General features: G+C 45.3%; 2 protein-coding genes across 14 annotated transcripts in view; one reads left to right on the top strand and one right to left on the bottom strand.

Moving 5' to 3' along the window:
* Positions 1–436: 436 nt before the first annotated feature.
* Positions 437–21950, bottom strand: DNAJC11 (DnaJ heat shock protein family (Hsp40) member C11). The gene is made up of 16 exons (XM_080380201.1): positions 21808–21950; positions 18119–18248; positions 15849–15922; positions 14611–14712; positions 9327–9455; positions 8493–8615; positions 6671–6744; positions 5513–5702; positions 5041–5126; positions 4492–4608; positions 3312–3467; positions 2940–3009; positions 2763–2820; positions 1933–2075; positions 1339–1468; positions 437–699 (listed from the first exon to the last, which is right to left on the bottom strand). Exons 1-16 carry the CDS (start codon positions 21877–21879, stop codon positions 674–676), a joined length of 1680 nt encoding a protein of 559 aa, XP_080236327.1. The 5' UTR covers positions 21880–21950; the 3' UTR covers positions 437–673.
* Positions 21951–22053: 103 nt separating this feature from the next.
* CAMTA1 (calmodulin binding transcription activator 1) overlaps positions 22054–26949 on the top strand; it is a 324806-nt gene continuing 319910 nt past the window's right edge. For 3 of the 13 annotated variants that reach the window (XM_080380160.1, XM_080380159.1, XM_080380176.1), the window contains exons 1-2: positions 22080–22119; positions 26153–26246. Coding sequence is in view for 8 of the 13 variants with exons in the window: in XM_080380161.1 (XP_080236287.1) it covers positions 26180–26246 (67 nt within the window). In the remaining 5 variants the exon portion in view is untranslated. Of the gene's footprint in view, positions 22223–22258; positions 22764–25929; positions 25980–26152; positions 26247–26949 lie in introns of those variants that run through there. The other 10 variants (XM_080380161.1, XM_080380171.1, XM_080380173.1 and 7 more) reach the window with 7 other exon arrangements.

Below are 26949 nucleotides of genomic sequence, written 5' to 3'. Positions count from 1 at the left end.
TACCTCGTGTCCTTGTCTGGAATAGCAGTGTTTGAAATTAGCAGCTGGACGGATTCATGCTGAAGAGGTCCATGTTACTACAAAAGGCAAAGAACTTCATTCCAAACATACCTGTTCTTAACAAGTACATTTCCAATACAGATTTGAGATGGAAAACAATCTCTGTCCTCTTTTCAACAAAAGGATTTGCACAGAGGACTTCCAGGAGGTGGCCAGAGAACTTAACTTCCCCTCAGGAGCAGAAAAAGGTGTGTTACCTACCCCAGGAAGTATGTAGACAGGTGAGAACACCACGTCTTCTTCCCTGCTCAGTGCAAGAAGATACAGGTGAGACTGCACAAACGGACTGTGGCCAAATCGCAGCAGGAAAGAGCTGGCTGCGTGGCGGGTGGTGCTCACCGCCCTCTCGCGCAACCTCAGCAGAAAGCACTGCGCATTCAGAGTCACGTTGCTTTATTGGTTACTGAGCCACAATTCAGAGAAGTATTGCCTTGGTGCCACCTGGAGAAGCAGGTTCTCTCATTTTGTCTCTTAACATAACCGGGAGGACACCACCTGCTATACGGATAGTAAAAATAAAAATGTCTCTGTTCAAACTTGTAGCGTCCGGGGGAAGGTTTTGCCATTTCTGTTGACGCAGGTACTGTAACGGACACGCACCACTCTCACCAGTTTAGCCATCTGCATCGATTCTGTGAGCTGTCGGATGAGAACAATACGTGGATGCATGCCCCTTCTGCTGGACGGGAGGCATCCTAGCTTGAACTTACCACCGTACCAGGGACAGTTGGGAACATTTCTGGGCACTAATTAACCACGATTCACATACACCTCCAACATACTTAGGGAAGCTTTCTAAGTTGGATAAGCCTCTGGAATTGGGCCAGAGTAAACAGAGGTTTGAGCTCCTTAGCTGACCCCCAGGCCTACGGGGGTGCCAGGAAAACTTGTCACTAGCAGATACCAGTTTCACAAAATTAATCTGGCAGGGAAAATATTTTGGCAGATGGATAAATGGGGCTGAGGAAGGAATCTGGCTCAGGCCTCCAACTTGCCTCCATACATTCAATTTGGTCCTCAAAGGGCAACCCAATGCTGTGAATTGCCCAGCAGGCACACCAGCAGCTGGAGGGGGCCTCTGCCTCCAACTCCAGGTAGATGTATAAGGTTAGATGGTATAAACAGCTGCCGTGGTGCTGCTGAGCTCTTTTAGGTCACTCGCGAGGCATTGCAGTAACCCCAGTTCTGAACCCCAGTTCCGTGTGCTTCACCACACAGGGCTGCAGCAATCCTTTACTGGTCCCTGAAGGAAGAAGCAGGGCGGTTCTTGCTACTTACATTGCTTTGGTATCCTAAGGGCCTCGTTGTCAGCTGACATCACTTGGTGCAGAACTCCTCGGAACTGATAAAGCACTTTCAAACTCTTCTCCTCACCCACGCAGGGGTCGTAGAAACCTGGAAGCCCAGCCTTGAACCACAGAAGGACAGATTGAGCATCAGGGAATGGACTTTCACAGCTCCTCAGCTGACCAAAACCATCTACTAGTGCCAGAACAAGGCATCATTAAAAAAAGGGAGTTTTGTTGCCAATGAGATGAGACAAGAAGCTAAGGAACTGCCTCCACAGTGGCAAGTTCTAAATGAAGAAAAGAGTGAATCAGGGGGTGGGGAAGTTTCTGGTGCACAGCTCCAGTCTGTAACACACACTGTCCCAGGGACAGTGCAAATTCAGATGCTGTTTCTTTGGCACTGGCAGTGCCCACAGAAACAGAAGTCCCTGGAGGTTTACATCACTTGGTATGTAAATGGCTTCTGTACATTGATCTAGAGTCACTAGCTTCAAGCACACTGGAGAAATCGCATATGGTTCAACAGAAATTGTGCCACATGTTCGAGCCCTTGAGTCTGGGCTTTGACAGAACAGCTACGTACCTTGGATGCCTCTGTGAGGATAAGTTTAGAGTCTTTCACCAAGCACTGCAGGGGCACAGTCACATCTATTACTTTCACCTTCTCATTCTTCCTGCTGTTGTCATTAACAAACTTCCCATACCAAGCGTTCACTACAATCAAACCTGCATTTCACATGAAATCACAGATGTGATGAGAGGTTTCCCACCAACAGCTAGACAGACATTGATGAAAAGACCATCCCAGCATTTTCCCTTGCTTTCTATGATATTTAAAATCTCCTTGCCTAGACCCACGCTTCTCAAGACGGAAGAACATTTCTACTTGGCTGTTTGTTAGCAATCTTCAGCACTAGGACAGAGTGACATGACTTCGATGCCACACTGATGTGGCAGTCTAAGTGGATGCCAGCTCACTTCAGAACATTCTCTCTTGGAAATTGCTAGCAAACATCAGAAAGCAGATTTCAATTGCAGATTTCAATTATGGGCCAGGAGCAAACTGTGTAAGCTAGAGATCAGTGAAACCTAAACTTCAGACAAGAACTTTTGCACGTATTTGCACACACACCCCTCTTTTGTAGAGAGGTGATTCCAGACTGTTGTCTTCACCCTGCCCACAGCTTATCCCGAGATAACATTCAGTGGATCCCTACCACGCTCAGACACCATAAAGCTGAATCGTAATTGAACACCCCCACTACGCGTGCAACAGCGATTATGCTGTGCTTCATTAGGAGAGGGAACGAAGAAACGGTATTTTGCATTTCCCTCCCTCAACCACCCAGCCTTTGTTTTGTTCCTTCCTCTCTCCAAATTTACGGAACAAGTAAATGGTGCTGTAATCTTTACCCATTCTGGCTTCCTCCGCTTCAATTATCCTCCGGACAGACTCTTGCATTAACCGCACCTGTCCCAACACAAGAGGCAGAGCAAAATCGAGCAGTGTCAGACACCGTCCAGAAGAGAAAAGCTGGAGTGAAAACACCTTCCTTTAACTAAAGGGAGAGAGTTACAAAAAAGACTCACCGCAGCTTCAGCCTCCTGCTTCTTCTGGAGCATGTCACTGGCTGTACTCTCCCTTTGCTTCTCCAGCTCTCTGGCATAAGGAAGTCAATATGACATCAGCTCTACACAGTGGTGGGGGTTCAGCCCCGAAGTGGCAGATGCCTACTTACCCAGCCCAATTACAACTGACCCCCAACCCAACACAAATGAGCTTGGTTTTAAGGTTCTTCCCCACCTTTCAAGGTATTTTTGTAGGCTTCCGGAACTCAGTAGCACTGATGATGCAGAGGACCACAGTGCCTTAGCTGGATATTGCAACCTTTGCACCAGGCTCTCAGAAGAACCTGAGTGGGACTTCCCAGCTCCGAATGTAAAACAGTCTTGCAAGCTCACCTCTCCTTTTGTGCCCTGAGGTAGGGTTTAATGATTAGCCTATGCATGGCAAAGTAGATAACTAGAGGTCCCACGGTGGCATAGAATACAGCACTGGGAAGCAGCTGATCTGTTAAGTGGACAGGGAAGAAGTAGGTCTGGCTAGCCCTATTCAACCTGGAGAAAAAAAAAAAAAAGGAAAAAAAAGGTAAGAGGAAATGCAGCGTTTCATGTACTTGATTAAGTACACTTAGCAGTATCGTATGCTGCTGAACAACTGCTGAACCAAAGGAGATGTGAATGGTGAGCTCAAAAATGTGAAAATCCAACAAAATGAAACAAGACAATGGTAAGACAGACAGCTGACACCAACCATAGCCAGACTTCTATGTAGCAGACATCTCTTGAGACAGTACCTGACCATTCTAAAGTGTTCTTTTTATTTTTTTTTTAAATCTTAGAAGAATTTATTTAGTCATTAATTTCACCAGGGACAGGGACCAACATAACCATCAAAAGAAAAAAAAATGCTTATACAGAAAGTCTTTGTGCACAATACTGGTATGTGCCTTTACGGAAGGCATGCATTAATACTCTTTTGATGCTTATAATAATATTTATTTTAGAAAACATTAGTTTTCTGGGGATCAAGTTCTTTGTGGCTTTACAGTAGTTTTGGCATCCTGGCACAGCATCTGCTGGCACTCATTAAACGTGCACCACAGTACATGAACCCTCAAAGAATTCTGCCCTTCTCTGGGAATTGCATCTGATTAATAGTAAAATTACCTAATTAGTTAATGGTAATTCAATAATTCCAGTATATACTTGTGTACAGCATTATAAAACCAGAACGCAATCAGATCCATTTCTACTATTTCTACTATTTCTTACCATAATGCTCCGAACCTCACTCTAAGCTGTTATTTTCAGACAATTTTGATGCGTGCTCATGCACAGACACGCAGACACACTAGTCCTGAAAGAGGCGGCTCAGGCCCAGAGTAACACCAGCAAAAGGCACACCGCTTCCGACGGGCACCGCTTGTGTTAGAGGTGAGGGCAGCTGCAGCCTTTTGTAGTGATCGATCAATATACCTGTATTGCCCTAAGACTGGGACCTTCCCACCTGAATATCAGAAATAGAATAATGCAGGTTATGGTCAGCCTCTGCAATCTAGAGTTGTAATCGTGAACTGACTTGATTTTCAAAGACACTCCTTGGGGAACACCAACACTGACGGTTGCTCCTAAAATGCTGTGTCTGGAAATCTTCCTCTCTGCTCCATACTCCACTATGGTCCCAAAGAAACCCGCCCTAGAACGACAGAACCAAAAACTGGTAAGACAGGGAAAACTTCTGAATTTCTCTTTCCCGAATCCTGTTCCCCAACAAGCAAAACATGGAAATACATCTGTGCTCAGCAGGTGTTCGCTATTGGAAGATTCACTGTGTATCTACAAGATAAGATTAGCCTTTGCAGTTTGTCAAGACTAGAAGGACTTCCAGCTTTCTAATTGGTGATGATGCAGAGGTACCACACACAAGTATTTTCAGTCCCACTTATTCAGAGGCACACAGAGCTAAGCCTCCAAGACATTTACCTCAGCATTCACCAGATTCAATCAATGAAAAAGCACATTCCCAAAGACCACAGAAGCATTTGTGTGGAACCTGGAAGCCTAAAACAGCAGGAGACGACCAATTCTTCAGGCTGTGAGCAATGTGAATTTCCTCTCGCACACTTACTTGAGAGAACCTTTCACTCGTGTTTGATCCTCATCCTGAAACTTATGCTGATAACTGACCATCATGAAAGAATGGGGGATTCCCAGCTGAAACGCAAGAGAACAAATGAATGAAAATGTTCCCTCAGCACCACTGAACGTTCCCCCCAGTTTCCTTTCCTATCCTTTAAGTGGCACAAAAAACGTAACGATGCTTGCCGCTTACTTGCCACAGCCTGCAATCTCTGCAGTCTGTGTTGTGCGTCCTGACCCCAATCCAATCTGCCCCACACCAGATATGACAGTGTTTGGTGCAGTGCTGTGCTCTGCCAAATGCAGCTGGTTACCTATGTACCAGGCTCACACGAGGCAGTACCAGCCGCTCCGTTATCCTCTAGTCCCCAGGCAAAATACTGCCGGGACAGACAAGCTGAGGCACCTCACTCCCCTGGGGTGGTCTCGCTGTCCCCCGTGTACAGCAACAGGACTCTCACCTGTAATGCCACAGTGAAATGGCTGGTTTTTGTATCCCGGACAATACTAGTGTTCATGGCTGACTGGATGCCCCACCGCCACTGCAAGTACCCCATGGTGTTCTTGTCAAGGTTGCGGGCTAGGACCGTGGTGAGGCCTGGGCGGATCCCGCGGGATGAAAACTGCAGGGCACAGTTTGTAGTGATGAAACTAGGAGAAATAAGGACAGCCTTATCAGTGATAAAACTCAGGCTCCCAGATGGCCTCAAATTCCTTCTCGCCCAGGAGCCAAGCTGAATATGCAGGGACTACCCTGCAAAGAGTACTGACTGTACAGACTGTACTGACCAAAGCACCGCACAGAAGAGCAGGCTCATGCCCTAGTTTATTGGTCTGTGCCACAACACTGCAGCCAGCGCAGCAGGCTACCTTTCAGCCTTTACCCTTCTTGTCCTAGGCAGATAAAGTCCTGGTCTTCCACAGAGGTGGCACACTCAGCTGCTAGAAGATAGGAGCCCTGATATTTAATAATCATCAAGCATCAGCTCCAAAACCCAGCATTAACGGATTCTACAGGGAGCAACATTCCTGCGTAAGCTCTGAGGAATGGCATATTTACTAAATTAGAAAATATAAAAAGAAGAAAGTCCACACCAGCACCTATGATGGTCTAACATATGTCTTCAATCACAACCCTCACCTTGCACTCTCCTTTGCAATGCGAGACCTCTATTCATTTGTAAACAGACCCCATAGTGGCAAATCTGGCACCACTTCCTAAAATATGACATATCATCTCCTCTTTTGCTGACAGAAACTCCATCTCACACATGGAAGCTCCAGAAGAGCTCCCCCAATTTTTGTTCTGCTCCCAGAGGGGGTTGTTTTGATTGTGAGGTCACTCTTGAAGTATTATGAATTATGACAAGATCAAATACAAATCTAAGGATGTGGAAGACAAACCTTCCTTAAACTGGAAGTATGAAAATGGAAGACACTAATGCACAAAAAGAATACAAGCGTCTTGATCAGTACTAAAGCATGACCTTAATTCTAAAGAAGAAACACCTTTTTTTGTAGGACAGAAAACAAATCCAGAATTAACATGGAAGAGAATTCAAGCTGTTTAGTTCCTCAGTGTGCAGTGTTAATCATTAGATCATTTTTCTAATATTTACCATCTTGGTGTAAGATTACGGAATATCTTCAGACCGAAGAGAGGTCCCTGAAGGTCTCCTGCTCCAAACTCCAACTGTTTAAATGCACAATGCCAAATTGTTAGAAGAAAACACCTTTTACAACAGTGATGAAGTACTTCACAAGTGTCATTTACAACACAGACATTTTACAGATCTGAGTAACATTTACCACATCAGCATACTCTCTTTTCTGCTACCTTTGCCCTCAGAATAAGAGATGTCTCACTGAGTAGGGTCATCATGAGTAAAACAAAGCCAGTTCTGTGGTGCTACAGGCTACTACTAGCACCGGCTCTGGGTGCTCCAGTGCAAAGGGAGAAAAGACCTCCCTCATCGCCCCACAATGGCAAACAAGGCTTAGCTGCTGCTGTCTGAGGACAAGCGTCCTTCCCAGGACAGCCTCACAGTAATGCTGTCAGTTCTGCTGCGGCACCGTCTCAGTGTCTGCAAAATGCGCCCGCTGCTTCATCCCCCAGTCCGGGTGACTTCCAGGGCTGCCAGTCAACGTTTATTTGGTGCTGTTCGGTCTCTAACAGCAGCAGTTCTTGGACCTGACACTTCCTACGACAAAATCTGCACAAGCAGTTCCTACTACATCTGCCTCTCCCAAATAAGTTTATTGCACAGGTTTAAAAAAAAACTTTTTAGTCAACTGGCTCATGACAATATCCAGAAGCTCCTGTATGTCCTGGTTTCAGCTGGGATAGAGTTTGTTTTCTTCTTAGTAGCTGTTGCAGTCCTGTGTTTTGGATTTGGTGTGAGAACAATGTTGATAACATGCCTATGTTTTTAGTTGTCACTAGGTAATGTTTATACTAAGCCAAGGACTTTTCAGTTTCTCACTGATAGCTGCTCAGGGACTGGCTGGGCATTGGTAAGTGGGGGTGAGCGATTGTATCATGCATCACGTGGGTTTTTTTTCCCCCCTTCCCTTTGGATTTTATTCCTCCCTCCTTCTCCCTCCTTTTCACTGCAATTGTTTTATTTTTTAAATTTTATTTCAGTTATTTAAATGTTCTTATCTCAACCCTTGAGTTTCACCTCCTTTTCTTAATTCTCCTTCCCATCCTTCTGGTGGGGGCAGGGAGCGAGCAAGCAGCTGCGTGGTACTTAGTTGCCAGCTGGGGTTAAACCACGACACTATATTACCCATATTATAATATCATGACGCAAATCAAATGCCTCCAGTCTATGAATTCTCAAACAAGAGGAAAAATCCCATTTCTCACAGGATAAGGAAACAGGTTAGCAGGACCTAGTGTGCAAAAAGGCACAGAAAGCAGCCAACTGCCAGCCATTGCAGCGATGCCATGAGCATCTCAAAGCTACAGGTCCAGCGAGCGCAACTTGCAGGTGGTAACATGGGACCTTCCAGCTGCTTAGATCATATCTGCCTGGGAGTCAAAATGTTTTCCCCCAAAACTTCTTCCCTTGTGAGCAGAGCAGTTTTTGACGTGAAGGCAAACTGTTACGCTGCCCTAAGGTGCACGCTCACAGCACCAGAAGGCACCCAAAAGCCTTCAGACAGTGAAATCAGAAAGGCTAGAGACAAAGGTAACACAAGTGAAGTACAAAATGCACAGCCAAGTGGAAAGGGGAAAAAATTAAGAAAAAAGACAAGGTGTGGCCTTCCCTTTTTCTCAAATTCCTCTGAGAACTCCTTTTCCTACATTCTACAGAATGTAGAAAATGAAAGATGAAACAGAGCTAGAGTTCCGTAAAGGAAATAAATACCCAGTAACTAATCCAAACAGCCTGAAATAGACAGGATAGAAAAATGCCTAACAGCTAGTACTCTTACCTCTCCCCATCCCTTGGCAGACGTCACTCGTCTCAGAGCAAGATTAATCGATCCACCTCCATTGCCATTCTGGGTGGAAAGGTTACCAGACAGTATTGCTGTGTCTGTGGCAGTCAGCGGTGCCTGAAAAAATGAATATATAGTTGCCAATTACTCTGATGCCAAGTCACACATTTAATGCATATTCTGCAAGGACATAACCATGACTGCAGAGAGTGTAAGTGCAGAGAGACAGGAAACACTCCAGCTGACTCCTTGTCATCCACTGAGGCCAGGTTTTTGAACCAGACGTGGCCATACTTGCTCTAAACTTTGTAGTTGAAGATCAAGTATGGCAAAATATGAGATAATTCTTACTGTACCAGACATCTGTGACACCTTTAACAGACCATCTTGAAGTCCTGACCCTGAGCTACAAGCCCTTCTAATCTTGCTAGCAGACTAAACTTTTTCGGTTCTCTGTACCAGAGGAAACACTCCCCCTGCTTTCCTTATCCACACCCTCAAAACTGGGAATCATTTGTTTTCATACGCTAAATACTCCATGTTTATCGAGAACTAGACACCTGTTTTCGATCATGACTGAGCCTCCCTGTGAGCAGGAAGGCAGGACTGCTGCAGCCTACAAACCAGCCACACAAACACAAGCTGAACAGTCAGCACGCCGTTCTGCTGGAACTGAGCCTCCTCTTCCCACCCATGCTGGTAATTGTATCCCTCCACAAATTAAGACGAGGACCCCCTGAGCAGTGTGTCGTTTTCCGTTGCTTGCGCGGTAGTGCCTCATTAGCTCAAGCCCTGCCCCACACCAGCAGCAGTGTCTGCCCTCCTTACCTCAATGGACTGGGATATGTGCATTTTGTTTATCTCAATCTGAGGAAAGCTGCTCCCAGGCACATCTTCATATTCTTCGTCATAACGATCAAAGAGGTCGGTGGCATCTATTCCAACGCTAATTGTTCCCTAAGGAATGACAAGTGGAACAAGTACTTAGCATTAACAAACATCCAAGACATACAGGCCAAATAGCTAAACCATTCTTGTATATGATTAAATTTTTTTGCTGTGTTTCTTGTTCTGCAATTACCTTTTCCACTCTAAAATGCATTTATTACACATTCAAGACAAACAAAACTGAATGATTACAGTATTCCAAAACAGCAATATAAATCATTAAATACACTGGGTAGAAGACAGTTTTTCAGCAGGAATGCAACTTGTAATACTAGTAGGTAATTTTTCTATTGTGACGCATGACAGAAATAGGTAGAACACACTTACACAGCAGCTTTCCTCTTCCCCCACAACTGACTCTGCTTTGTCAGTATCTTAAAGTTGAAATAATATATTTTAGAAATTGATTTTCCTCAGCAGAACTCAGCCAGAATTCCTCTAAATGCTTTCTTCTTATGAGTTATCTGAAGGAACTTAGTTTTGAGCTGCATCATCCACTTGCAACTGACTGTTAGACAAAAATCTGGTTTTCCTTGTTTGTATCTTGCAATCAGAAAAGCTTGACAAAGACAGAAAATACTTACCACTTGCTAAAAGTCTTTCTCAGACCATAGAAAAGCTTACTCCCCCAAAAAACTAGGCCACAGCTAAACAGTCTGGCTACCTGCTGCTGTGCTCACTCAGACTAACTGCAAGAGTGGGTTTATTTGGAAAGGGCACAATTAGATCCTTGTCTGAGTCATATAACTTCAAAAGGCTTTGGAAACCTTCCCTATAGACCTATTAAACAGCATTCCAGCTCATATAAAATGTACCAGCTGCAATAAAAAAAAAAAACCCTCTGTGCACAAGCACAAAATGAACTCTGAGCAATTTGTATCAAGAAACTCAGTGGCTAGCTAGGTACAAAACCCACTCGCACAGAGACCAAGTATGGATGGAATAAATTCTTATTTCAATCTGAGCGAGCATTTTTCCTTGCTCATTCCACTCTAATCAAATGCTGAACCATAAATACAGGAAGAATTGCAGTGTCTGACAGGGCTCAAAACTTCTCCCTGGTTTGGCTTCCAACTTTATTTGCTGCGGAGATTCCAGACCTCTTCTCAATGTTTATTTTCTGATTTCTTACACAGCGAAAACTGGATAACTATTTTTACACGGCAAGGTGTGATTATTTCCAGGAGAACTCTGGAACAGGGGCTATGCCCCAACTGTTTACAAATTTCTCTTGGCAGCCTGGCTAATTTCAAAGCAATTACGCTCATTGTTCTGTTTGTGGCAGCACCACGGATGAGCTCCTGCCCTTTATGCAGAAGACTACTTTTCAGGAACTAGTTGCAAAGTCACCTTCAAGGATCTGCTCTCCAGACGCTACACCTTCTTCGGTTTCAGCCCTCTCCTACGTTGTGCTGTTCCTTGAAACGAGGCCAAAATAAAAGCGAAGCAAAGCAAAACTGCCAACTGCCTGGGAAGTGGCGCAGCCTCGCACTGCTCTCCAGCCCTCTGGAAAGACACGGAGTAGAACAGCCAGAGAGAAAGAGAAAAGTGCACAACCACTGAAATTCCAGCAAATGCACTCCGGAGTAACCAATCAAACATGTCTGAATACAGGTGAGCGTTTATTTTAGCAAGAGAGAACTATTTCCATTTTTCCCTGATGCTCTGCAATTCAAGGAAGTGTAAAACCCAAGATCAATGGAAAGAAAGGTTTTCCATGGGGAGTGCCACATTCAGTGCAGAACCTTTGCCAGACTGCAACTTTAAATTCCAAGTTAAACATTTTTAAACAAGGGATATCATGCTGAGTAGTAAGCATGCTGAATTAGAATGGCAAAAAGACAGAAAATTGCGTGTTTTCAACTCAGACCAGAATATAAGCAGCAGTAAAGCTTGCTGAAGAGTTCGCACTTAAAAAACCCAACCAACCACCACTGAAAAACATCTTACTATACTATGTTTGTTTGTCTTGCAATGCTTGTACCCTTTGTTAAGATGCACCAAGGTTCACACACATTCCTGAAAATCAATGCACTTCCTTTCTATTACACTCAAAATGTTACGATTTCCTTTTTCATATCTACGAAATTTAGAAGAAATATCACTCCCAATGAAAAAAGGAAACACCTGAACCTATCCATGAAAATCCCTAAGTCCCATTCTGAGGAAAGGGGCATCTCTGCTCCCTCCCTCAGCAGAACTTCCACAGAGCTGCCTTTTTCTGAAGCGAGTGGTGGCCTCCGTGTAGACATTTCACCTCCCGCCAAGCAGGTGAAGTCACCCTCAGAGGTCTATAGATCCTGGCAAGGAAACTGGCTCGGGTGCAAGCACAGGAAAAGCAGCAGATGGTAAAGTTAAAAATATTCCCAGAGAACGACAGCAGCCCCTATGCCACCGGATAATAGAGAGGGGACCGCTGCCGCTTGCAACTCCCCATCAGCCACCTGCTCAAAGCACTGGAAATGAAAAAGCCCTCCCCAAAGAAAGAGCAGCAGGGAAAAAGCTGTAAAGCTCTGCTCAGAAGTCGGCGGTGCACGCACACAACATGCTGCAAAGCACACCAGCTCCACAGGGCAGGAAGCTGGGAACAGCACTACAGAACCATCAGAGTTGCTGTTATCTGGTATCATCTTTTAAATATCACCTTCATTTTCCACCCTGTGAATATGAAACACAGTTTACTGATGGATTTAAGAGGTGTGCCAGAGAAGAATATACTCCCTCCTTGCCTTTTTTCTTAGGGATGTACCTTCTGGAATGTGCCATATGGAAGCTGTGCCAAGCTAAGCCTTGAGGGACTGCGTTTCTTAGATGTTGACCTTCCGCAGCAGGAAAATAACGGGATTTAATTTCTGCTAACAGGAAGTGGTTCTTCTCAAATCAAGGAGTGAACTTTTCAACCCTTCTGCATCTCTTTGAAAGCAAAAACAAAGCTCTAAAAGCAAATAATAGACTCAATTCGAAACCTGTCAAATTGCCTACATCTGGTTATTGCTCAACATTTCTGGTTAAAATGCTTTATTTTGCTGGAACCATTTTCTAGAACTGACAAAATGTTGGAAATTTTAAAATAACTTGTGTTCGTGTATGAAATGATCACAGCTGTGCTACCTAATTCCACAGGAACACTGCCTGGAGAGCCATTTCTATAGGCTGCCAATCAGCAATTGCTGTAAACACCCAGATGGCTAATTTTATCACAGGACACAGAGGCTGAGGCTCATGATGCAGCTCCGCTTTTTACTGCTCACTGCCACAGTGAGGCGCCCAGATAAAATGTCAAATTCCTGAAGTCACAGGGACTCGTGAGGTGGAGATAACCATTCCCCTCTCCAAGAATACCCTGCTGACCCAAATCACCCTCATCGCCAGCAGAGAGAGTTCAACTTGCCTGTTTTGTGGCATCCAGAAATCCCTTCCTGCCTGGAACAATGCTCTCAGCAGATACTCACGTAACACCTTACGCTTATTTACCTTTCCAGTACAAACAAGTTCTCAGTGTCCGTGCACTATCCATGACAGCCTGCTGACCTGCATTAGTCGATTTGCTTTGCTAAGACCAGCGCAGATCCAAAGTCTGCGCCAAGGTGAATATCTCAAAACATTACAGGTCTTCTCAGATGGACATTTTTCTGATGCAGTCTTAAGCGTTACTGCACTCAAGCTTCTGTCCACTAGAAAACATTGTGATTTTAAACTGACCATAAAAAACACCATCAGTCTTCAAAACCAACAGTAGTTAATCAACTGGTAGTCTGTTTCTCAGGTTACAGAAGTTAAGTTTCAACAAGTCCACACATGAACGCAATGACACAGGAGACCTCCTCTTTCAAAGCCACCGAAAGAGTACAGACATCCGTGCTTCGGGATGCAGACTCTGTGTTGACTGCAAGCCTCCAGTGAGAGCTCTGGGGATACCCAGTTTTCCACCAAGAACAGAAGCATTTAAAAAGAAAACAAGTATCGATGTCTCATTACAGTTTATTTTTTCACAATGGAGAAAGTTTGTGTGCATACATATCTGCACGGTTACCTTGGGCTAGACAGAAGAAAACTAAGGCTACCTCACCATGGGGCAATTCTATACCACGCAGTAGAAACAGATTTCCAACACATTTCAAAAAACAGGTACAAACCAGACCCCAATAGTACGAGCAAAAAAACCCAGGAAAAATATAGACAAAAAGAAGTATGAATAAATTTGGTGAGCATAGATGCAGCTCTTGGATTAACATTATTCACCGCATGAGAACCAAGAATTTTGTGATTCAACAAGCTGTGAAACCTGTTGGTGACAATCCTGACGAAACCCGGGCTTGCCTAGTGTACTTATCAAGCCCAGAGCCATCAAAGCCATTAGCACTCTAAACTGTCAGAGTATCCCAGTTGCAGCAGGTGACAGAGGAAGCAGCGGTCAATCACCATCACCATCTCTCTCTGCCATCCCAATGCTACCACGAGGACATCATCCTCAGCACGGTTCTGTTCATCTTCCCTGAACAGCCAAGATTCAGCTGCGAGGTGAGTCATTTAGTACCAGTTTATGGCTGCTCAAACAGGCTGAGAGATGGGAATGGAATACCGGATGATTCTCATCCTGAAAGCGTGATCAAGCTTTCCTAAAACAGGCACTAACTGTGAAACTGGCAAGACCCCAACCCTGCTCAGGCTGAGTTTGCTCACTGAGTTGCAGCCGGAAGAGTTCTGCTACCCAGCTGGTGCGGGAGCTGCCTCGCATGTTTCATTGGTTTCAATGCTGCCTTTGATTATCTCCCCGCATTGTTGTGACACTACAGCAGTGCTGAAGGGAAAACCTGTCAGGTAACTGCAGGGAGTTTCATTTTCATTTGGAATACTTGGAAAGAAATCATAAATATTTCAGTGTTAGGTCTGTTTTCTTGGAATTGCCAAAAGAGGCACTGTGTTTCAATGAAAAAAAAAAAAAAAAAAAGAACTTTCAATAGAAGATTACTGTCCAAAAAATTAGCTGTTTTCCTTACATTCTCCAGAGAAACTGCATATTCAAAAAGGAAAAGTAACTCACAAAGTGTAGGCTTTTTACTGTAGGCCATTTACTGTAACCCCTCATCTAGGCTTCTCACACCCTGCACATTTGTGATAACTTACAGATTCCTCTTGAGACTAGGATAAAGTCATTGCTTACCTTTGGATTAGTTCGCTGCTGCAGCCTTCTCTCTTCCCTCTCTCTCTGCAAACGCTCAAATTCTTCCCTGATTTCAGCTGGAGTTCTCTTCCTTTCCACAACCTGCTCAAAAAAAAAAAAAAATTACCAGGAGAAGGATCTTCAGGGTACTGCACTGCTGATGGGACAGAGGTCCACTGACCTGGCTGCCCCTGTGGCTGCTGTGAGCCACTCTGCACGAATGTCAGTGCTCACAGTTTGGAAGCAATCAGCTGGGCCAGATCAAATGGCAGGCATGAGAGAAAATCCTGTGCTTTGAGTGGAGGGAAACTGGTCTTTTTATTTCTTTTCCCTTGACAAAACCAGGGAAAATAGCTTTCAAACCACACGTACAAGATACTGCAGCACAGCTGTTACCAACAGCTATCCATTAACTTACTAGGTATAGACACAAAAATTAAAACAACTGAATGTTTCTGGCCTGAGACAAAATAAATACATGAGAGTTTTGTGTTTTTAGGCTATTGTTTACCTTATGTGGCTTAGGGAATGAGGGTTTTAAGCAGGTATGGCTCTAGGTACAGATAGAAAGAGTATTGGATCTGGCTTTTCAAAATAAAATCAAGTCTGCCACGAGCAGCTCAAAAATGTCTGTTACATGCTGTCCCTGCTCCACATTTCTTGCTGCTAACTTCAAACTCGACGTCGGCACTGACCTGACCCAATACAATACCATTCTGCAGCAAGCAGCGTAGTGCAATCAACTTAAGACTGGCAGAGGCTAGCAAGGGGACTTAACAACAGGAAAGCCACAAATGGACAAGTTCCCTTTCCAAGTCCATAAAAACCAACCAACCAAAAAAAAAAAAGCAACCCCAAAAAGCTCAGAAAGAAAAAGTAATGTCAAACTCAGAGGCTAGCTAATGCTGAAAGAAAAAGTTTCAGGTGAAAAAGATGAGGCTAGATGGACAATAATGATGCATTTGTCTCAGACAGAGATGTTGCCTGTCATGGTAATATCCTATTAGGGAACTCTGAACGTCAGGTTTATTGCTCTCTTGTCAAGTGAAAAACCTAACTTTTCTTTGAAAATCCATCATGGTGTTTCAGCAGAGACAGAAATAACTAAACAAGGATGCCTTCAAACAAACAGGCATTTATTACCATCAAGGTGTCAGTGTAGCTCAATATAACAAGAATGTCAGATAAAGATGGGTTTAGTCAATTCCACTGGCTGTAAGTTGCTAAATTTCTCTCACCTCCCATCCTTCCATTTCCAGTCCTCTCCTCCCATATATGTCATAGATGGCTCTGGTCTGTGGATCACTAAGCACTGCAAGTTGAAATCAAAAGAGAGGAGAGAACTCAGTTTTTGGTCTTCTCCTCGAATTTCAGACTAACATGCTAGTGTTATCTGGAATTCAAGCACAGATCCTGGAAACACGTTGTTCTACAGTTGCATCCAATTTTTACATTAACTCCCTTTAACATTTTCACATGCTGTATTAACAGGACACACTATCCCCCCCGACAAATTCCTTCCCCCCCCCCCCCGCCCCTTACTTCTAAAATCAGTAAGTGAAAAGGACACAAAAGAGACATGCAGACTAACTGAATATACAGCAGGGGTTTTCAATATTGCTTTCTTTGACCTAGGGTGGCCTAAGCCCTCTAACAATCAATGGGATTATTAGCAATTCAGAGATAGTAGTCCCTGGAAACTTTCTGAGGAGGGATGACATTTACCTCTGTCTAGCTTTCAAAGCTTTTCGGTGCTTTGCTCCCTCTCTTTGGCCTTCCTCACCACCCCTTGTCCACTGACCACTTCCCACACAGTCTAAACTTGTGGGACATGCCAAGCACCAACAAGGCAATTTCCATCAGGCAGTTCATGCCTGGCCAAACATCAGCTAGAGTGTAACTGCAAAAAGGCATGTAGAATTTGAATCTCCCAAGAAGTCACCCAATGCAATGAAGAAAATAAAATATATGAGCTGACTGGAGAACAGCTGCTTTGGAAAAAGACTGCACATAGAATTAAGAAGAATCTCTAGAATGTAAGTCATATTTAAATGCATAATTTCTCATACCAATCCTTCCTGAAAAAAATAAAACCCACATTAAAAAATCCTCAGTATTTTTCCCACTGGGTTCCAAGACCAGCTTTACCATTATCATATATTTCTTTTGACTGTGGGGGAACTGATGAGTCTTTCGGGAGCTGGATGCATATATTAAGGTAAAAAGAGGCTTACACTAGTAATTGAGCTTTGAGCTGAACTATCTGAAGATTATTGAACTTGCTAAATGTCACAGGCAGATACTATTTTTTATGAATTCTGATAAAATACATCTTGTGTCATGTGATATTAAAAGAAGGAAGAGGAGGGAGAGAAAATAGGCAGGAGGTGGGGTGGCTTATTTTCAAGACGTCAAAATCTTTTGCTTGTAAAGTATTACACTCACATTTGGTACTAAACGAGCAACAATTTACATATACATTGCCACACAGAGCCAAGCAAAGCTACAGAATTCAAAGGGAAAGCTGACTCTAATGTAAGACCCACTCACCCCATTAAAATTAAATTACTGAAGCATCCTGAGTTTTTATTCCCTATGCCACCAATGGAAGATCTTCTCTGTTCTCCCCAGCAAAAGCTTCCATATGTCCTAATGCCTAACTAGGGACAACGTAAAATAATCCACCCATGTTCATGTCCAGCCAGATGAAACAAATACTTATCATTCAGAAGATGTGAGCGCAAAAAAAAATGTTTTTAGCTCATCTTTGAGGTTTAATAGAGGAATATTATTTATTCATCATTTTGCTTTACCTTCTCTTTAGGCTACAGGACCGGGCACCTAGTTTGGTGTACCAGTTTTGTAGTGCAGAAGAGTCCTAATCCACTTGCATTCCAGGTGCCTCTTACGACATGTGCAAAAATGCTCCAAGCCAATTCTAATGAATCACTTCCTTGTGCCTCAGTTACACTAGTATTACCTATGGGTTTAAGTAAATGAAGGCCTAATACAGAATATTTTTAAAGGGCTTTGGCATCCTTGGATGAGAAAAAACGCTCTAATGACTATGAATCCATTGTCCTTATCTCAGTCTTAGCATATGGAAGAACTTGCTGAACATCAATGGACACCATAATCAGGTGATAAGAGATCAGAAGCTCAGGATGCATCAGTTCAAAAGTAAAATATGAAATTGTCTTTCTGTTCGAAGCTGTTCAGTCTTCAGTCTCTTAAAGGAGAGCCTTTTCAGAAGTAAGGGAAGTGGTGAAAAGACTATTTAAAACATGCAGGAAATAAGACAGAGACTCCACATGTCGTTCATTGCAGGATTTATATTGCATTGCTCCTCTGATTTACAGGACAGAAGCAGGAAACAAAGCATTGCTAAGTATCAGCAAATTTAATTATTACTTTGTAATAATATATATAGTCTTCAAAATGCATAAAGACACAGCCCTCCTAGAAAACCCCCGAAAACAGCTTCTGCAAACTTTGGACTTCCACTGACCTTCATACGCTTGGTGAACAAGGTTAAAAAGGCGCTCAGCTTGTGTTTTGAGCTCTGGGTCTCTGTGCTTGTCTGGGTGGTACAGCATACACAGCCGGCGGTAGGCAGCTTTTAGCTCTTCCTGAGAGGCCTGTGAAAAGCAGAAAAAATGAATTAAAGTACAACCAATGCTACTGAAAAAAGGCCATTCACAAGATCAGCCCTGAAAGAGAAGTCCATCAGCTATTACATTACGCTAGTTTTACTTACCCAAAATCAAGAACGGACTTTTGTTTCATTACATAAGTTAATAAACTGTTCAGTTATACACATCAGTATTCCCCACATTATTTATAGTACAACAAGTGACAGCAACAGCTCATCAGTGTATACCTAGGCATAAAAACTTTAAAAAAAAAAAAAAAAAAAAAGGCAAATACACAAGCCATCTGTGTTCATACATTATTTTTATTAGGCAACTACTGTCTCCTCAATTCAGTGCAGAAGAGCAAGAAAAAAATAAAGTCACCTCAGGATCACACCACTTAAAACCAGAGGTATACTTCAAATTCTACTTGTATTTCAATCTCAAACCCTCAAGTAGATACTGTAAAAGCGCTGACTTTCCACAGCAGTAAAGGTAAGAAATGCAAACATACAGTTTTATACTCATGCCCTCATTGCTGTGCTGCCTAGCACCTCCCTTCCTGTACAGCAAGGACTCTGTTGGGCTGTAAGAAATGAAGGCACCCGCAAAAACACACTCACCTGCAGCAGATGGATAACCAGAAGAACAGCATGTCACTAAATGCATCAAGAGAAAAACCCAGCCCTGTTCTTGACCGCAACCACTCTGGAATTTCAGCCGGCACCTGGCCTCATGCCAAAGACATGTGGTGGGAACAGATTTCGGATGGCTCTTTCAGAATTGACAGAATAAAACCCCCGCTCTTTCCATTATCATCTCTCAGGAGACAACCTCACAGCAATATTATTTTTTGACTCTGAAGAGTCCTGGGCCCTTTCTCATCTCATTCCTGCAACAGCCCTTGTATTGCAGCAGCTGTCTGTTCCTTGGGGGCTGGTTAACACCCATTTAGACGTGCAGTTGCCAAAATCAAGCAGAACTTCCCCAAAAGGTGCAGGCAGCACATGCAGCTTCACAGAGCTACCAACTGGCCAGTTCCAAAATTGTCCCTCCCAGCAAGAATCGGTTTCTGGGGCAGAGGAAGCAGGATGCCGCTTCTCCACACGAGGAAAAATACAAAGAGTAAAATAAGCAAAACAGCACGAGGGGTTTACTCGCTGGCCTCCTTCAAGCAAATGTCATCCCTTTTATTACAGCCCCGGGTTCCAACAGACAGGAATACAATGCCAGCAAGCAAGAAGGGGGCACCTGGAAAATTACTTTCCCTAACAGAGTTTAGAGACACAAATTCCATTTACTCTTAATGTGCTTCAGTGACTAAAGCCTTCACAGTTCCCAAGCTTCCACTGTGGAAACAAAGGCTCTAAAAACTCATTTCTTAAAATAACGTCTTTTGTCCAGCTTGTGGTAAGGAGGGTCTGGGTTTTTGTTAAAGGAATGCATTCATTTGCGTACCAAAACTAGAAATCCGTTGGATTTTGAGGACAACTTAGAAAAAATGTTTTCTTTGCATGCTTGTACTATCTCACATTACTGTTTCTAAATGATACAGCAAAAGGGGACCTGCCAAATTTGCTGGCCCCAAGACAGTAAAGGCAGCTATGGATTAGCTTTTTTCTTTTTACTACCTTGTGCTTTCTTGGACATCAAATCTAAATTCAACTAGGAAGGCAGGGGAACATACAGGTTTAAAATGGCATTCTTTAATCAAATTAATGATAAATGGTTTAATGTGCTATTGATTATATAATAAAAATGAGCAGTTTCATTTTTCATGAATGCCACGTTCAATAAAATGTTAGATTGGGCATTTCATCATCATTGAATAGCTCAGGTCATTGGTTCAATATTTCATGAGCAATAGCCTCTTAGAAACCGCTAAAGAAATACTGACATCATTTCAAATTGCAATGAAATACATAAGTCAGTAATAAGCATATCTAAGTTACATTTTTATTACCAAAATTCCGGGCAAAATTAAAAGGCGTCCCATCTCCATGCCTGGGGTTTAAACAGCTTCCTTTAACCTCTCAAACTTGCCACCACATTTTTAGTGGACTGAAATCTATAAAAGATTAAATGTTTACATACATGCATACACAAAACCTGCTGCTTGGCAGTCTTACTCTCCTCATTGGGGCTGCAAAGTTCAGTGGTTAACTATTATTTTAAGCTCAGCTGCCACATCACACAAAGTTGGCTCAGCATACAGCAATGCAAGTTCACTGCATTCCACTGCTCGCGCAGGATCGTACAACTGAATTTAATTAGCAAGGGGTAATTAACAAAGCAACTACTACTCTCAGTTGGAACTACTCCCTTGAAGACCATTTTAACTTGGTTTCCAGCTCCCTGCTGTACCAAACCCAAATGTTTCAGTCTCTACCAAAGAGCTGGGAGCCTAGCTAAGTTAACGATTAAGCCTTTGCTGTTAAATCTCCCAAGCAGTGGCAGTCCTCGTTTGATTTCTGCCTTTCTTTCAACCTCTACATCTGCACACTGCTGACATTTGGGAGGGTGAGTTACAACAGCTGTTGAGTGATCTAAAAGTACGGCCCACCGGCTTTTAACAAGGCCGGGGCCAGAGTCACATGGAAATTTTTCTAAAAAGAGCATGGTCCATTGCACCGCATTGGATCGTTTCACAAACAGGGTGACTGCCGCACCTCTTCCCTTCAGAAATGCAAAAGATTTCCACAAGCGAGACACAGGAGATCGCCACTGCGGCCATAAGTACTGACATGGACTCCAAAGATAAGTTTTTCCAAGGCTGTCAGACTGAATTGCTTCTAATGTTTGAACTCCTGTTATATGCAGCAGTAGCAGTTCAACAAAGGCCGCCTGCACTCAAGCTGTTAACATCTAGGCCGACGCATGTGAACAGACAGCAGTGAAACACGCAAAAATCTGGTTATATATACAGACATATCTGGTGTATATATATACACACACATTGTTACTGCCTGCGATGGAACAAACTACAGCACAGTTTATACATTCAGATCTTTAGTGATTTACCTAATTAAGACTATAAAACAAAAGTAGTTAAGACTAAGATCCATTAAGCTCCAAGCTGTTCTAGTGGAACAAGGCTGCATCAATTAATAACCTTCTATTCTTACAAATGCAATGAAGGATGACCGACGCTCCTTTTTTTGACAAGAGAGGTGTCATGCAAAATTTCTAGGGGTTTTCCAATGTGGAAGCATTTGGGCAGCACCCACAGAGGAAGGAGCGTAGAACCGGAGAGAAGCCGGGGCCCAGGGTGCCGCCCGCCCCGGGAAAACACCCCTCAACCGGGCCGAAAGGGAGGGCAGGCCCGGCCGCCGCCCCCGCGCCCCCGCTCCACGGGCAGCGCACACGGCCCCCGCCGCAGCCGCCGGCCCGGCCACCCGCAGCCCCGGCTCAGGCCGCCGCCGCCGCCGCCCGCCTGGGCACAACTCAGCGGCCCAGCCCGGCCTGCCCGAGGCGGGCATCGGGGTCACGGCCCGCCCGGCCCCGCCCCGCCCCGCGGCGGCGCCCCGCCGCCCGCCACCGCCCGCCGCCCTGCCGCCAGGCCCACCTCCCGCCGCACGTTAAGCAGCGAGTAGTAGTCCTCGTTGTCCGGCACCTCCTCCCCCAAGGCCGCCGCCATCTTCCCGACCTCTCACCCCGCGCCGCGCGCGGCAGGGCGGGGCGGCGGCGCGAGAGCGGGAGCGGGAGCGAGGCGCGGGCCTCTCCCTGCCGCGCCCCCTGGCGGCCCGGCGGCCCCAGCGCCTCCGCCCCGCGCCCCCCCCCCCGCGCCCCCCCCCCAGCCCCGCCCTGCGCGTGCGCGGCCAGGCCCCGCCCCAGAGCGCCGTGAGGCGAGGGGCGGCGGCGGGCGCGGGATGCCGCGGTGAGTGCTCGGCCCGGCACGGCCCGGCCCCGGCGGCGAGGCGGAACGCGCGGGATCGGCGGGGCGGGCGGCCCCGCTCCCTCAGGCGCCTCCCCCCCCTCAGGTGCCTCCCCCGCCGCGGGCGCTCCGTGCCGGCAGGGGAGCGGCGGCTGTGGCCGGGGCCCGGGGGGCCGGTCGGGCCTGTGTCCGCCCCGCGGCCGGGTAGGAGAAGGGGGAAGCGCGGCCGCCGTCGCTGGGGTCATCGCCTTGGTGAGCTCCGTGCGGCGGTGCCGGGCCTGCCCGGCCAGCGGGGCGGCCCCGGGGCGGCCCTGAGGGGCTGCCTTCCCCGCGTGGGGCCGGTAGGTGCAGGCGCTGCCCCGAAGCCCCTCGGCTGGCCTAGCGAGGGGGCGGTTCCAGCCCGTTTTGCGGGCCGAGCGCCTTTATTTCCTGGGTGACTCTGGGTCTCAGGGGGTTGCCGTGCCCAGCCTGGCCGAGGAACGCTGCAGCCTGGCACGGTGCGACATGGTGAGGGCAAAGCACTCGCACGGCGCCCGAAGGCGAGCGGCAGGTTAAAGCTGCGACGCGAGCCCCGCGGGCGGGGAGCAAACCGCTGCCGGGCCTCGCTCGCCTCTGCCACTGTAGAAACCTGGAGCGGTTTGTTTCGGGTCAGTAGAGGCGCTTTAACCGCTCTGGGTCAGTAGAGCTACTTTGGCTTTTCACCACAGAGTAGAGATGATGGCTCTAGAATTTCTGCCGCGTTGCTTTCCGAAGAGCAAACAGCCCTGATGGCGGGTTAACCATAGGAGGGCATCTTACCCAGTCTTACGCAGCAGTGCAATGGGAGAGGTGCCCCACGAGTGTGGGGAGCAGACAGGAGTTTTAGCAAAAGGGCTTTCTAGTCTGTGCTTTGACCTGTGCCTCGTCATAAAACATGGTGGGCAGGTGGGGTGTTTGTGGGCTTTCATGGCTGCAGTAAGGTGGTCAGGAAGGAAAAATAAGGCCATTCCTGCTCACGTTCCCCAGCAGCTGGACCAGATGTTTGTGTCGGGGATGCTGTTTAGACTGTTGCTGTCCTGGAGGAGGAGCTTTAAAAGACCACTCTTGGTCACCAGTGTAGTCTAGCGTGAAGCTGAAACCATGTTTTCCCATTCCAAAGATCAGCTAATCTGTTTTGGCTTTTATCTTCACGTAACTTTTGTTTGGAACAGGAGTGTTTTAATATTTAATAGGTTTCTTTCTGATCCAAGGGTAGTTAGCAAGAAAGTATTGATCATGTTATAGAAGTACCACTGTGCTCATAGTGAGATGCAGTGCTTGGAACAAGAGGTCCTCAAAGGCTCACTTTCTGAGAAAGCACGTAGAAGTGAGTCTGTTTTACAGGGAATCACCTGGCAGCATGTTTTTCCTGAATGAACCCACCTGCTAGACTCATTTTTTCCACGTGGTTTGGGAGTCTGTGCAAAAATGTAGAGAAGACTCAAGTTCCAAGGATGCTAGTTGCCGTGGCAACGCTCTTTCCCATGGATTTTGGTCCTGTCGTAATTGTGCTCTTTTTCTAACGTGATTTGGGAGTTGTGTGGTCCTTGGGGATGTTAGTGGCAGAGTTACTGGGAATCCTTCCCCTTACCAGATTGATCTAACGCTTTCCAAAAAAGACACAGCTGCTCGTTGCCAGCTCTGGCCGCTGTTTTGCATGCATCGTAGATGATTCAGGGGAATTTTTTGGGAACAGTCCACAGATGTCACATCTTGGCAGGGAAATATAGGAAGAGAGAAATATGACTTTAGGGAGCTATATGGGAACTGTGCTTTCTAAGCATGTAGAGATAGCTCTTTAAAACCCTAAATTATAACAGAGGAAATGTAACATCTATGGTAAAAAGCAATTTTTGGGAAAAAAAAAAGTACTTGTTTGTGCTTTACTGACTTGCCAAGTTTTGGTTCAGGGTGTAGTGTTCCTCTTGCCCACGTTGCTACTCACAGATTCCTCGCACTGTGTGAGGAAGCATTGTGGTGCTGGATGGGATGCAATCTTTGTGACGAGAGAAGCGGACTCCAGGAATCAGATTCTGGATTTGGCCAGCACGTGTGCTGTCAGACATGTGACACTGTGGCTTCTGCTCCAGTGTAGGTAGCATGCTCGTTTTGTAAACTGTGAGTAGCCTTACTAGTGTCCTGATACGGCCCTGGTGTTTTCCAGAGGTCATGATCTACTGGTACCTCTCCCCAGATGTAATTGGTTAGGTTCCTTCTTGGAGTGGACCATATGATCCATGGAGATATAAGAAACTCTCATTGTTACTTGTTTTTTTTCCTAAGCTTTAATGTCCTAGATCTTTTCTAAACAGGAAAGAAACTATGTGCTCTGTTTAAAAGACATTGAGCCTGTACCTAGAAAGATTGTTGAGTGTAGTGATCCTGAACATTACCAGTCTTAGCGTGAGGTGTTGAGTTCATAAACTTGGGTTTGGTGCTTGTTTCATGTTAGCAGTGGGTAGGGGAATGTGGCTGAAAGGGAATTCAGGAGGGTGCACGCAGGCTGGGAGTGCTGGAAGAGTGCGTTGGCAGTGCCAGCATTCCTGGGCTGAAGCGCAGGCGAACAGTGCTGCCTGGTGAAAATGGGGGCAAACTGTGAATGTCCCTCTCTGGAAAATGGCGTTTGGAGCTACAAGTTATTTTTTTTAAGCTAAGGGAAAGATCCACGCTTGTGTTTCTTTGGGATGCTGGTGACTCTTCTCCAAGGTGCGGAGGTGTTCCAGAATTGATTCACCTGTGCTGCCTTAGAGCCAGGGATACCTTCCATCTACTGAGGCTTCCCTCTAAGGCAGCGGCTGGATGGGGAACCATCTTCCCTGGGCTGGTGAGAGTGGCAAGTGACTATGAGGAGGCCTTGTTTAGCAGATTTTCTTAGTAACTGGAATCATGTAGTCATCGCTGGAAAATTGCCCCCGCACAAAGTGTTTTTGCTAATATTAACTCTAGTTCCATCTCAGCTCAATGGAGGGAAAAACTAGAAAGTGCCATAAATTCAGCCGAGCTTGTCAAAGCTGTCAAATTACCACCTGATAAAGCTCCTACCTCCTAATGATTACAGCCATCAGCCAGAGAGGAAATGTATGCCGATGGGGCTTTCGAGCGACAGCGCCAGGGTTCAACATTGTTAGACTTTTAATGTAGTGTCATCTGGGGGCTCTTTGGCTTCAGTAGAGGGTGAAGCTCTGAGCAGAGTTATTTCTTTAAAAAAAAAAAATATCTGAGGATGTAGATGAGCATACTGCCCCTCTCTTATCAGCCAGATTAATGCTGACTACTAAATTTTAGTAAAGGTCTTCTTTGGTCCCATTTGTTAGTATTAGGAGTCCATAGCGATAATGTCTTTTCACATATAAAAGATGCTATTGATTTTCTGTTACTGTTGTCCTGAAATGTGCACTGTGTGTCTATGGAGCGGTGACAATTCTCCATCACTAGCTTTATGGGAAAAGAATGGTTATTGAATCTCTTCCCATAAAATATAATCTCTTTCTCTCTCCCAGATTTTGCCAGCCCCTCTGGGAGTCCCTCACGTTATCTCTTTGAGAAAATTGATTTTTTTTGTCTCCACTTTGTACGCTTGTGTTTAGTTTTATTTTTAATTTGGCTCACATGATATGGCAGGGAGGCCTTCCTAACGTTAAATGTGCTTTCTCAGTGTTTTGCTGCTTCTTCATACTAACGCTTTCAGAATGTTTGAAAATAAAATGAAGATACTTGCTTGGCACGAGTCTCTCTTCGTGTTGTGGGGCATTTTTTTTACTCTGGGTGAGTCATTGCCCTGCTCTTTCTCTCCAGGCAGGTCTGAGACACTGACAGCTTTTCAGCTGCTTACAGGTAAATTCGGGGTAAGTTTCTTGAGTCAACACAGGCTGATTGATTTCGGATGAATGACACTAGTGGAGAACGCAACTTGTACTGCTGCCTGCTCTTTGAACTTGAACAGTGGCAAAAATACTCTGTCAAATTTGTCCTTTCCTCTGTGTAGCAAATGACTGACTATGGGACTTTTTCCTTTCAGGAAGGAAACAGCAACATGAATTCATAGATGATGAGTAGGATGCCAAAGCCAGAGATGACAGTGCTCTTGAAGAAATGCTGGGTAGAACAAAAAGGTAAAAGGAACAGCTAATTGAGTGCATTTTGGAGCCTGTGGGACTTCATGTGGTACATTCCCTCATTAAGGCAAATGGCACGCCCCCTCAAACCATAGCTGAGTGTTCTGATTTCCCTCCTCCTCTGTTTTGCATGAAGTCCCAGTGATGCCTCTCACTCCCGACCTACTCTTTCTATGCTTGGGTCTTCCCCAAAGCTGCACCATTCTGTACCTAAAGCCCTTGTGAGACTCGTACTTCTGAATGTGCCCTTGCATGCACGGGCTTGCAGGTCCAGCAGCCGTCTCATCGTGACCTGTGGCTTGCACTCCCAAATTAGTTTGGCAATCATACCAGGTTTTCTGCTGCCATGTTTTGTGATGAGAACAAAAAGAGAAATAAGAGATGAACTCAGTGGGTTAATTTGCAGCCAGTGTCATTCTCCTGAGGTGACGGTTCAGCGCAGTCATTGCCTGTACTGTCTTCTGACTTAAACCTGGGCAGATACACGTGGTTAAAATGTTTGGAATGCATTGCAAACCAGTTGTCTCCATGAGGATGGAATTGATTTCAGCTATTCTGGTGCTTTTTGCTGCATTTTGTGTTAATGCTCTTGAGGTGCCCAAAGGAATCACTGCTTATTGGCTCTTTCATTCTGAGAAATTCTCTCTGTCGCTGAGGTGTGGTAGTTCGCTTGAGGACTTTGGGAAGTAAGAGGCAGATT

The sequence above is a fragment of the Falco punctatus genome, assembly GCF_963210335.1.
Source record: "Falco punctatus genome assembly, chromosome: 3".
In the NCBI taxonomy this organism is placed as follows: domain Eukaryota; kingdom Metazoa; phylum Chordata; class Aves; order Falconiformes; family Falconidae; genus Falco; species Falco punctatus.
Note: the sequence above shows the minus strand (reverse complement) of the source record. Positions and strands in the feature narration are given on the sequence as shown.

Bases quoted from the DNA above. Each gene is read 5' to 3' on its own strand.
- DNAJC11 (XM_080380201.1), bottom strand. From the start codon at position 21,879: ATGGCGGCGGCCTTGGGGGAGGAGGTGCCGGACAACGAGGACTACTAC. The intron at 1,469-1,932 runs GTACGTAGCTGT...CTGTGGTTCAAG, and splicing joins TCCTCACAGAGGCATCCAAG to GCTGGGCTTCCAGGTTTCTA. The intron at 700-1,338 runs GTAAGTAGCAAG...CTCATCCGACAG, and splicing joins CCTTAGGATACCAAAGCAAT to CTCACAGAATCGATGCAGAT.